Consider the following 12,831-nt stretch of genomic DNA (forward strand, 5'->3'; position numbering starts at 1 on the left):
TATGAAGTCCATTAAAAGTAAGTTCACATGCATAAAATTGATCAGATTGGCTTTGTAAGATTGGATCCGGAGTTCAGGAATTTATAATTGAGACTGACAACGAGTGAACAAGTACATTGTGTGGGAGACTCGTTTTGCACGCTACAGTACAATGGTTTATTAAAACTGTTGATGACATCTGTGTAGAATAATTTAAAACTTTACACATGAATAACAAGCTGGTTTGCTTGTTTGAAATAAATGTCATTTGAACACCAAACCTTGGCATTGTTTGCTAGCAACTTTACCAAATCTGCCTGCAAATCCAGTACGCTGCAGTGGGCGCTACAGCACTATATTGAGCACATGTGAAGTGACAGGGTTCTACAGGGTGAGTAAAACAAACGAAACCCAGATGTCGGGACCATTGTTTTAGTCCTTTTCAAGTTACAGAATTTTAAACACAACCACCGTTTTATGGTTCTGTCCACGGATCACAAAAAAGGTGTGCGCTCTTTCAGCAAAACGAAAACAATTCACACACATCCATATGTGATTTGCTTTCGTTTTGCTGAAAGAACACTTACCTTTTTGTGATCCGTGGACAGAACGTTAAAACGGTGGTTGTTTACATTCTGTAACTTGAAAAGTACATGAGTGATTTGAATGATTCTTGTACTAAAAGAAAGCTTATGAATTGGGCTTTCATATCCTAGATTTTGAAAGTGCTACAGGCAGAACTTCACTAAACCAATAGTCCTGATATTTGGGTCATGCTTTTTTTTTTTACTCACCCTGTATAGGGGTGATATGACTTGATTCCCCAGGAAGTGTATTCACAGTCAACATGAAAGGGCCCCATTTCACTCACACCCACCAACCTTCTATCGAATGGCGCCAGTGATCTCTATTTCTTTGACTTCTCTTTGGATGGATTTATTTTCCTCGTGAACAGAGGTTAACTCTTGTGTGTGTGTGTGCTACCCATAGTGGTGATCGACCCACAATGCTTTGCAACATTTCCGTTTCCCTCCATAAAATTGTCAAAAGAAAAGCTACATGTATTAGGTAAAAAAAAATTGTGTTGCCCTCGCATGAATAATGTAAGGAGGGTCGGTCGGTCAGGAAATTTTTTTTTGGTCGAGGGGAGGAGGGGGGAGGGGAGATATACATAGTTCACATATAGAACTACTCTTTCTTCTTCAGTTCCCCTCTACCAACATACACGAAACGTCTAGGCTAAATGTACTGCATGCGTCAACTATACTGTGCTGTGCATGTAGATGTACTTGATTGCGATACAATGTACATGTACAGTACATGTATACAATATATGCAGTACATCACACCACATGCCCCAAACCTCTGCCTCATTTACATGCACAAAATACAGTATATTCACACCGTTCTACCATTTACCTAGGTCTGTTTTGTAACGAACTGAAAACAATTATGGCATTATACAAAGAAAATGTAACGGTAAGGTTAAAGTTTTTCAAGTGAAAAAAAAGAAAAAAGAAAAAGGACAGGAGATTTCAGATGTTTCGGCTGTTGGATGAGGGCAACACAACCATTTTTTTGGCCTTACCCACGCCCCTTGGATATGGCGATGGGGTATAAGTCTAGGGCTACGTGGGATGTACCCATCAGCATATAGCATTTCACTATTAATATTTAGCAAAATATGTATTGCATAGCTCCATCGTCGACTTTCACTTAACACTTCAAACACTTCAAACACATGAAATCAATGTTATGTTAAGGATATAGATAGCTTGTACTACTGCCACCATAATTACATCTGTCTGAATATTTGTCTGTATTTCTCTCTTTTCTTTACTAACTCCTCGGGTGAATTAAGCCTTGAATGCATGTTATTATTCATAAAAACAGAAAAAATTAGTTTTTTTTCTTAGAAGTAAGACAAACTTCTTCGTGTTTCCACTACATAAGAAGCATTTGAAGGAGTAATTACTAACTTCATGAACTTCTTGTTTCAATCTTCCCAAAACAGTCTTATTTTCGAAAACATCAAATTATATACACGTGAGTTTTAATATATACAAAATGTAGGAATGACAGCAAACATGCTGAAAAATATATTTTCATCTCCATTAAATGATTTTCCTTTCCTCAAATGAGTACAGCACTAAAACGAAGTGTCCACCACAGATTAAAAAGATGAAACATTCTCAAAATTGTCATCTATGAGCATGCTGAAACTTTAGGCAAAATCACATTTTGATTCTTGAATACAACTTGCAGCAAATCTAGCATCAGCCTGAGTGTGGAACCAACTCCCTCTGGCTATCAAATCATCTCCATCCATCACAACATTTAAGACAAACATAAAATCTCACCTGTACAGACAAGCTTACTCTCACAACGCACAATCCTAACTTGACTTTTTCCTCAAGCGCCATGATCGCCTTTATAGGCTGATACCGGCAGGTTTTCAAATATTTTGTTTATTATTATTACTATTATAATTCTCTTCTAAAGCTCATATATTCTAATTCTTGTTGGTTCTTTAAGTTTACAGTAAACAAATCACAGACAATAAAAAATATAAACAAATAAACAATCTGAGTACTTTTTAAACTGCATGTATAAGATGTTAGAAAAAACAAACAATGCTTAATTTCATGACAAACTTTAACGAGAAAGGAAAAATGAACCCCTTTCATTTATCTACATACACTTTCAGACATGTGCAGTGTAAATTAATCATTAACCTGCAGCTGCTGTAAACAAAAAAAAATTGTAAGAAACTACTAAAAAGGTCAAATGTCATTCCATCAAGGAAATTGATCCCTAAATTACATATGTTGCTGGAAGGAAATTGACCGAATTCTAACGTTCATTTCCTGTTTTGCAATCTGTCATTTGTGCCATGTATTATTAGCTGGCTTCATATGCAAAAGTCAAGGTATGAGGAAACAACCTGAAATTTTAAACTGAGTGTTCAGTGTTCTGCTTTTAGATGTTCTTTGTCAGTTTCCATTTGAATTTAAAGTTAAAATAAAACATTAGAAAACATCAAACAAAACTACTAAATTATGATGAAATACCTTACTTGAGTGTAAGTGCATAACAGTCTGCAGCATCCTGTGAAATGTCATTTTCAAAAAAAGAGAATTTTCTTTATCAATTTCCAACAATGGTCGGCCGACCATCGTTGGGAAAACATCTATTTTCAAATACTGCCCCCAATTTACCAAATTCAGTTAGTCCACATTTTGTTTGCAATCGGTAAACATGTCTGCAAATAGGTGCAAGCCATGCAGCTAGTCTGGTTCCCTGACTTGACAATTCACAGACGACTATAAATTGCTCTGTTTCATCTAAAGTAGGGTCAGGAAACCAGACTATAAGCACAACATTTTTCTTGGGTTTCCCACCATCTACATGTATGAATACAAAACTTTGAACAAGTCGACGTATACAATATCTGCTATAAAATACTAACTCCCAAATCCATCCATTCCTGACAATTACATCAAAAGGGAATGTTGTATATTACAATGCATATTTACTGGACAGGGTAAAAAAGAAATTGGAATATAGTAGTTTCAAACTCACCATTAACTTTATTATACAGGGTGACCCCAAAAAATGCAACCCTAAAACATTTGCTTTTAAATAAAAAAAGGGATCGGTGGATTTATGTTTTGGGAATCAGATTAGAGCTGAGAGCTTTTTCTTTCAAATACTAAAAAAAAACCATGAAAATAACACTTTGGGTTGCTGAGAAAATGCAAATTATGTAAAAGTAGTCATTTTTCATCCTTTACACAACTTCAAACAGTGAAACATTTTACTGTAAGCCTACTGTGCAATTATCCTTCATTTGGGCAATTTCTTTAATATTCTGACATATTTATGATGCTGAAAAAGTTTAAAATTGGACTAAAAAGGCTGAGATACCTGTTCAGGTGGAAAATATAAGGTATTTCCATCAAATTCATTTGTAATCTTGTCATATTATGTGTGCTGTGTAGTTTGTAAGGATTAGAACATGCAGAAATAGGTACAGTGAAAATCTCTTACTGTGGTAATTGTTTGTGTACAGGATGAAAAATGACTACTTTTACATAATGGACATTTTCTTAGCAACCCCAAGTGCTATTTACATTAATTTTTTACAGTATTTGAAACAAAAAGCTCTCAGCTTTAACGATCCCTTTGTTTATTAAAAGGCAAATGTTTTAGGGTTGCATTTTTTGGGGTCCACCCTGTATACATATTTTTCTAAGGCATTAACAATTTAATTGCAGGTTTCTGCTGATAACTGACCTTAATGCTAAGCTCAACCCCTCCAAAACTAATAACCCCTCTCTTGTTGAGTAAACTCCTAACCCTGCATAATCACCTGAAAGGAAGCATTTTTGTGATGATGTTTCTTAAATATTCACTGACAATTTAGCAAAGTGTACCTCAATGAACCAAATGTATGACAATTTCAAATGAAATCATTTCCACAAAAAAAGTTACCCGAAAAATGCGTAACCCCTTAAGCAACCTATTTTGTATATTTCTTAACCTCCAACAGTAACTTACGTGCATGTAAGCCGGTCATACCCAAATCCTCCTTCAAAACTGAATCGTCAAGAGTGACCAGTAATGCACCATCCACCGCTTCTTCTCTGAACTTCTCCACGTACTTACCCAAGTTGAGCTGCCGCAGTATGTCTGACACACCTTCAATGTCGGCGCGAGACATCAAGACCTTCTCGGACAGCAGATCGTGAGGGCTGTTATAGATGACCGCACCGGGACTAGTCGGCAGGGTTGGTAGGGGCCTCTCGGTGGGAATAAGGAAGTCGTACATGTCGCCATCGTTTCTGGCCAACATACGATCAATCTCAGCCTGAAGCCGGTTGATCTCATCAACGTTTTTGAAGTTGGACACTCGTATCTCCCTCTTTTCTTTTTCGAGTTTCTAACGGAATACAAAAGAAACCGAAATTAGTATTAGGATATTCACATCAGGTTTTTTTTTTTTGGGGGGGGGGGATGTCTGACATAGTAACGGTTGAATCTGTAAAGCTAAAATGGCCACAAGACAAAAACTGAAGTATGTTGATTCTATTCGTATTTCATTGGTATCTTTTTTTATTCCACTTGATGCTCACCAACATTGCAGCCAAAAATGTTCTGAATTAATCTTTAAACAAGATAATTTGACACTTATACTATAAATATCAGAACAAGTAAATTGCGATATACATGTATATCATATCATGTGCAATAATTATATCATACATAATTTACTTGCTTTGTAGGTACAGCCGTTAATGATGGTTATTCAATTGTACAAACCTCGCATTTCTCCTTCAGTTGTTCATTTTCTTCCTTCAGTGAGGCTATTTTCTGCAATGGAATATTTTGCAAGATGTTTGTTTACCACAGGTTCCAAGGTTTCAGATGGATAGTGCCTTAGTTTGTTTTAAAGGTAGAGTAGATCATTTGTCATTTGTCATTTGTTTCGTTTGAAGCAACAAAAGTGCTCAAAATCTAAAGACGGGTGCTTAACAACTAACCTGATGAAGTTTTAGCTCTGTGAATGCTGTATGTTCCGAGAAACTATTATTCTAGGATCTCGATTTCAATTCAAAAGTTGCCGAGTCATATTTAAATTGTGCCCGAAATCAGCATCCGGAACACGTTCTCATTCAGCTGACTGCAGCTACGCGATGTCAAGCACTGAACCGACGAATAGTATCAAAGACGCATGTGTGTGCGTTGTGTCGTCGCTTGCACGCACCCATTCACGGATTTGGCCAATTACAAAGCAACTACTAGCGGAAATTTCCAAAAAAAGCGTCACTTGACTCACCTTTGAAAATGACCTTTTATTGTTTTCTTCAAAATGACAGCATGCCAGAAGGACTAATTTCACAGGGAGTTTAGTGCCACTACTATCTTGAAACCAAGTAAGCTTTTTAAAAATAATTTGGTTATAGCTGCAAATGATCTACTCTAACTTTAATGGGATCTAAACTTTGGAAAATGAGCAATTAAAAGTAAAAGCCAAGCAGACTTGAGATAGACTTCCAAGATTTCATGCCCGACAGAACACAGATTTTGATGATGAAAAAAAAAGCAGTTTATTGAGTGAGCATCACAGTATGAACCCAAAATATTTACTGTATTAAAAGTATGTATCTCAATTTTCTTGGTGTTTACTACAGAAACAAAGAATACTCTAGACTTTTCATGGACTAAATTTCTTCTGAACGAATTTTGCATGATAAGTAACCTTTTCCTTCTGTTGCAGTATGTTCTTCAGCTCTTGAGTGGTTACATCCAGAGGTTTTGTAGGGTCGTTTACATCGGGTACAACTTCATATTCATCACCTTCCTCCTCCTCTATATCACTGTCCCAAAAAAGAAAACCCAAAAGGATCATCAAGATTTGTAAACCAAAACTTTTGTATAAGCAACTTTATTGGAGTGGGACACTCCTTTGAGTCCAGAAACAAACAAAAACGTCTTTGGTTGCTTTTGTTCGGGATTATATTACAGAGCCAACAGCATGGGAGATGAGAAGATGTATGCATTTGTTTTCCACGCACAACTCTTTAAAATATAGCATCCATCTTCCATTATATCACATAGGAAGATCCATAAAAGCTTGGGAATAACCCAGGATTCGGTGGTCAGTGATATTGCTGCCATGACTCACCTGCCTACATATACACCAGGAACCTCATAACCATCATCAGTACTGACTCTACGCTTGTTCAACACCTTGGAGTCACTGGGCTGCTTCGGCGCAGTGAAGCTACGAGGTTTGGGCTTAGGGGTCAATTTGGGCTTTGGGGAACAAACAACAGGCTTCATGTCAGGTTTTGCAGGGAGAGACCTGTACGTTAACGGTTTGGTAGGGGGTCTTGGCGGTGCCACAGGCTTGTCACGAGTCGGGATGAGTGGTTTGTCGACCTGATCCAGGCAGGCAATTCTGTTGGTCAGGTCCTTGGTGTAGTTGGTCATCTCCTTGAGATCCTGTATCAAGTCTTCCTTGGAGACTTTGGCCACTTTGCAAACACGCTCCTTTCCTAAAAATGAATGAAGAAAAAAACATGAACTGAAGTCATTCAAACCAGCCAGTTATGTCAGTGCTCTTCCTTTGGGGGGGGGGGGGGGTGTAAAAGCCTTTTCCAAAGTATGAAGGTTTCCAGACTGCAGATTGACACGATTGTCTTGTTTCCAAGCAAGCCACTTGACTGAAATTGCTCCATTGTACAATGTTAAGGAGAATGTTGAGATCGAAGAGAATTCAGGGTTCTAGACTGAAAGTTCGAAGTGGATGATGTTACTTTTGTGGAGGGTAACGGACTTGATCTTCAGCAGTAATTGTACGTTTGTTTGTGACATTTTGTTTGGACGATGTCCGGATAAAGAAAATGTGTTGAAATGGTTCACTGAACTGTATATCTTTAATATCAGACAGTATTCCTTAAATCTACGTGAGCTTGAATATGAATACCAAGCAAAATTTCTAATCCCTAAGTTTAGCTCAAACCTGTTATCGACCAATTTACCTTCAAAGCTTTCCAGCCATCCACGGAGTGGTTCGGGCAGGGGCTGGCTAATTTCTCTGAGCGGTTCGGGCAGAGTGGGCCTGCCGAACTCCCGGACACCCCAGGTGAGATTGACAGGGGGAAACAAGGGCGGAAGACAGGATTGGACAGTCTTGTCCTAAAGATAGATTTAAAAAAAGGAGCCATTCGATCATGTCCTCCAAGAAGAAACTCATGGAGATGCTAATTACATAAAATTTGTTCAGTAAAAAAGAAGAGCTGAGCAGCAACAGGTTACCAGCTAAGACGCCATGCCATATAGATTGCTTGTGACTTGTTCTCAGACAATCTGTGCTTAAAGCAATATACATGTATTTTGCTTAGCAGTTCCACGAAATTGACCTATCGCCGTTTGTTATGGGAGTTAGCCACGCCCCTTAGACAACCCTATGGAATTTGTCTACGCTAAGTTTTGTTTGTCTCAGATGTTGCGCATTCCGCGTCCATTTGAATATCATGTAATTGGACATTATTCACAAGCTGCGTTGACGCGATTCTAACGCAATTCTACTGCCATAGGTTAATTCGGATCAGGTGTGATGTATGGTTGAATTTGCCATCAAAATATTTCACCTTACTGAAATTGCTGAATTTGTCGAAATAAAAAAAAAAGTACAAAATTGTTAAAGTTTGTACACCTTACGAAATACAAAACAAATCTGAACGTTGGTACAGAGGAATTTGATGAAATACCTTGAAAGAAGTTGTGTTGAGGGAAATAGGCACAGAGAGTGGAATTGAGAGCAGGCCTGGCTTCCTGGATCGCGTGGCAATCACCTGCAGGTCATTCTTAAAAGACAACAACTTGAAGACCTTCTCTTCCTTGGGTTTGCGCTTCTCAAAGTTGGTTTCCTCAACTACACGCACTCGCTGCAAAGGAACACAAATTCAAAGGTGTGTCTAAAATAAAATGCAAACAAACTATAACGTAGTGCTAGACCTAGAATGTGTATTCAACATAGATAAAATCGGTATGGTTTGAAAGATACACTTTTCCACTTTAAAATGAGACAGCAAACGTTCAAATCTGAAATTTTTTTTGACAGAGTTAGTTATGAGTAATTTTCAAAGAGAGGTCAAATTGACCATGGGACCAAGTTTTCAATTTTAGGCATTGGGACAAAGGTAGCCTAATTGCCTCTATGTGGATAATTGCCTGGCCTACAAAAAAAATGTGTTAAGCGAGTAAACACTCTTTTAAACACATCATGTTTACATGCTAAACATGTTTAGCACTGAGAGACAATGTCGCCAGAGGGAGGGCATGTTGAGGTGAGAATGGATGTAATCGCCGACAGTTCAGCCACATTGCAACACTTACACATCCAAACAAAATCGATTATCACTGCATTTAAAAACTTGGTCCCGTGGTCAATTTGACCTCTCTTGAGAAATGACACATAATTCGGTCAAAAATTATCAGATTAATTTGAACTTTTGGTGTCTCATTTTAAAGTGGAAAGGTGGATCTTTTAAACCATTCTACGTCTGGCATTCTGTTATATTTTGTTTGCATTTTTTTAGACAGACTGTATTAATTAATACTAATGGTACAAAGATCTCTCTGGTAGTAATTTATTCTCTTTATTTTTCACCTGTGGGAAATCCAGCCCAATGAGTTCGGACATGTGCAGGAACAGTGCGGACATCATGGTGGTGAAGTGGGCACAATCCATGTCTTTGTGGAGCTCAAGTCGGTGACCTACCTGATTTTGCGCAATCAGAATCTATGGGGAAATCAAGAGAATGAATCCAAGACTTAAATTTGGTCATTATGGTCTTTGCTATTTTAAACGGTTTGTTTAATCTTATAACCGTTACCAGACCTACATTTTAGAAACATACCCCAGGGCTATGGCAGCCCCTATGCCTAATATTCTTATACCAGCCCCTGTTCCCAATCCGGCCTTATCCCAACAAACCTGCATCCCAGCTCAGGCCCTATCCATCTTATTTAATCTTGACAAACCCTTTACCTGATAACTGAGAATAGACTGTATCCCCTTTCCCTGATAACAGACTGTACCCGTCCTATCCATGATAACCCTACTCAGGGCCCATTGCTGATAATCCAATACCACAGCCTATATCAAGGGATGTAAACTCTACCCCAGCTCCTGCACCCTACCCATCAGCTACCCAACACAACCCTACCCCAGCCACGGAAGCCCATTCATGCTGTATCGCTGACACCCTTATAATTACCCCACCGGAGCCTCTGTGTCAACCCCTCATCGTCTGTATTCCCCTTCTCCGTCAGCCCCGATCCACCACCCAAGACCTCATAAATATCCAAAGCTGATCTCAGATCATCCCCGATACTACCGTTTATCCCAACTCAACCCCAACTGATAACTCCACCCCATCTCAGACCCTATCCATGATTCCCTCTCTATTCTGAATAATCCTACCCTCTCTGCCCCTATCTCTGTTACCCCAACTCTAAACCAAACCCAGACATAATGACACGCACTCTTTCTTTGCTATATCTTCGAACTTTCTCCTCTATGTGGCTGATGCGTATGACGTCCTCTTGATCCACGCATTCTGCGTAATCAGACCCACTATAGCCTTCCAGTACGCGTACAATACACGGCATGGGGTTGCTGTTCATCATGGCAGTGACCCCCGTGTATAGTTTGTCATCCAGACGAGGATCTAGAAAGACAAATAATGTAGACTTAAAATTACCACCATTTGTATTTCCAATTCCCACTGAAGCCTACAGGGGCGCATAAGGTAGTTTGAGGACCGTTTTGGGGGTAAAATCTGAAGATTTTGATTGGGGGTACGAGTGAAAATGGTCCAAAAAATTAGTAGTAGCCGCAATAGGGCCATCGATCTTGGACTTTACTATCGCCCGACCATGTCCAAATGTTAAAAAGGCGATCTGTAGAGTCCTAGTTACTCGGACTATCTGATTCCGAGGGTTTTCCCAGAATATTCTTTTGGGCTTTTCCTCCCACCTCTAAAACTGTAATTTCTTCCCATTGTCTCCTCTCTTTAGGTTTCGTCAGGCTTTCGGGCTATAGTGCATTGAAATAGCGCGCAGCAGCAGCATTTTGTTCATGACATGTGTACTCCGTAGTATATTCAATTTTGGGATCGGGCAACGTGGACATTTTCACCAATAGAAAATAAAGTGGTTATAATACGTGGTCTGTATTTGTCCACTCGCTATCGTATTAATAAAGAAATACTCAGAATTAAGTCCTATGCATGAAAATTATATGAACAGATCAGTTGAACACATTTTGAAAATTGCGGGGAACGACCCAAATTGAAGTCGGAAGTTCAAAAAGTGTATCCTTTAAAACCAGGAAAAGTGTGTAAAAAAATTAATGAAGTGTCAACATAACCCTGTATAATGTAATCGTATGTCATTGCTCTGATTTTAGACTCTTTGTGCTTGAAAATTCATTCCTATCAAAAGTTTTTAAAAAATGTTATAGGCGTAATTATGCCTATATAGCTTGCATAACTTTATGATGGAAAGCTTGAATCAAAATTTAAAGTTGAGCACATTTTCTGTCGCATTAACGACCACAGGTATAAAAATGCATTTCTATCACAAAATCTCCCCCCCCCCAAAAAAAATAACCATAGAAACAAACAACAACAAAATATCTCTTATTGTTTAAATCGATGCGATTCATCATCATCAGATGGCATGCGGTTGTTGGCGTTTTTTTAATAGTAAATCTAGACATTATATAAAAAAAAATCAGAGAGCATGACATTTTGACCCTGGGACATTCTCAAAAATGTAAAATGCAATCTTTAAAATGAATATTTATCCTACCCATCGGAAGTGTCTCGTACAACTGTTCGGCGTGCACAGGTAGCCATACTTCTTTCCCACTCGTAGTATCCACGGCATGCACCCGAGGTAGCTCCGCTACGAAGAGAAGCAACAGCGATTCTCCCTTCTGCAACTGCACGTCGTTCCCTTTCACCGAGAACTTCTCCCCAACCTTGACCATCTGCGGCAGCTCGTGCAGGGCATCGCTGCAGATCCGGGCCAGGTCCGTGTCCCTATCCTCGGCCTCCAACTTGAGAGTCAGCTTGGCGGGGAACTCCTCCGGAGGCTTGGGAGGACCCGGGGGCTCTGGGTCGGGTTGCTCCCGCCTCTCGTTATAACTGGAATAGCCTGGAGGCATATGGTTCGCCGGAGGCGGAGTCCAATTCTTCAAGAAACCGTGACCCATGCTCGGTCCCGCGCTCGGCTGATTGCTGGCCATGGTCCGCGGCCCCGGTGGTGTGTACTCCTTCACGTCAGATCTCGTCCGTCTGACCGGGGGTCGGGGAACGCTGCTCATTTGAACAACCGCAACAAGTTCAGTACTGCTCGCATATAATTAGTTTCCCCCTGAGGAACGTGAATGTGACGTTCTGGCGGAACCTCTATACTTTCAACTCAAATAAAACGCACACATTTTGTTTCCGCCTTGTATTGCGTAGCAGTTAATATGGCGACGCTCCACTGAAACATATACTACATGTAGTGTGGCGTATAATAACAATACACTAACCCTTGTTCCCTGTCTTTTGTCATTTTGTGTTCCGTACACATCACACAAAAATAACTAGACTTTGTGATGCAGTGAACCTGACGTACACTCAAACTTCACAGTTGGAAAAAATCACATGACATGTGCAGGCTGCTATAATAATGTAGTGCTTATTATATTGCGGCGTTGGGACTAAGGTCTGAAAGCGCTTCACAATTACTATGTACCCAGGCTACTCGTCAGGCCGCGAGACCAGCTTTCTGCAGCAGCTATATATATTAACAAGAGAGCTGTGCATTCAGATCTCTATCCTCAAAAGTATACCCATTTAGGCTCCTGGGTTTAAAGAGGCAATTGTTGTAAAGTATCTTGCCAAAGAACACAAGCACCATGTTCCCCGACTGGGCTCGAACGATCACACATGAGCCGCGAGCACCATAACTGTGATCATGGCACTCCAACCAAACCAACTGTACTTTTCAGGGAGACACTCCCCGGCACGGACAAACGAGAGAAACCCCCACAAGCTAGGACCTCCACTGGGTATTCAGCCTTTTGTTGTTTATCCAATTATAGTAAGGCTTTATATAAAGAAACGCTTGATAGAAAACTATAAGAGGGGGCACTCTAGTATCTGCCCTCCCTGGCGGATTTTTTTCACAACATTTTAAGTTTAGCAATTATTTCAATATAATGGTCAGAGAGTTCTGACATCAATCCCAAAAAGAAAATCTGCTCAAAAACCATTACAATGC

At 39.6% G+C, this 12,831-nt stretch overlaps 1 protein-coding gene across 1 annotated transcript; it reads right to left on the minus strand.

The window, feature by feature from the left end:
* Positions 1 to 4,215: 4,215 nt before the first annotated feature.
* LOC119731519 lies at positions 4,216 to 12,754 on the minus strand. The gene is made up of 9 exons (XM_038204690.1): positions 11,368 to 12,754; positions 10,039 to 10,223; positions 9,161 to 9,292; positions 8,259 to 8,435; positions 7,527 to 7,683; positions 6,668 to 7,040; positions 6,242 to 6,359; positions 5,302 to 5,352; positions 4,216 to 4,921 (listed from the first exon to the last, which is right to left on the minus strand). The coding sequence occupies exons 1-9, from the start codon at positions 11,882 to 11,884 to the stop codon at positions 4,502 to 4,504; spliced, it is 2,130 nt and encodes a 709-aa protein (XP_038060618.1). The 5' UTR covers positions 11,885 to 12,754; the 3' UTR covers positions 4,216 to 4,501.
* Between the last annotated feature and the right edge of the window lie 77 nt (positions 12,755 to 12,831).

The sequence above is a fragment of the Patiria miniata genome, unplaced genomic scaffold, assembly GCF_015706575.1.
Source record: "Patiria miniata isolate m_02_andy unplaced genomic scaffold, ASM1570657v1 HiC_scaffold_24, whole genome shotgun sequence".
Lineage (NCBI taxonomy): Eukaryota > Metazoa > Echinodermata > Asteroidea > Valvatida > Asterinidae > Patiria > Patiria miniata.

Bases quoted from the DNA above. Each gene is read 5' to 3' on its own strand.
- LOC119731519 (XM_038204690.1), bottom strand. From the start codon at position 11,884: ATGAGCAGCGTTCCCCGACCCCCGGTCAGACGGACGAGATCTGACGTG. The intron at 9,293-10,038 runs GTGCGTGTCATT...ATTTCCCCATAG, and splicing joins GAAGATATAGCAAAGAAAGA to ATTCTGATTGCGCAAAATCA. The intron at 4,922-5,301 runs GTTTGTACAATT...GTATTCCGTTAG, and splicing joins AACTGAAGGAGAAATGCGAG to AAACTCGAAAAAGAAAAGAG.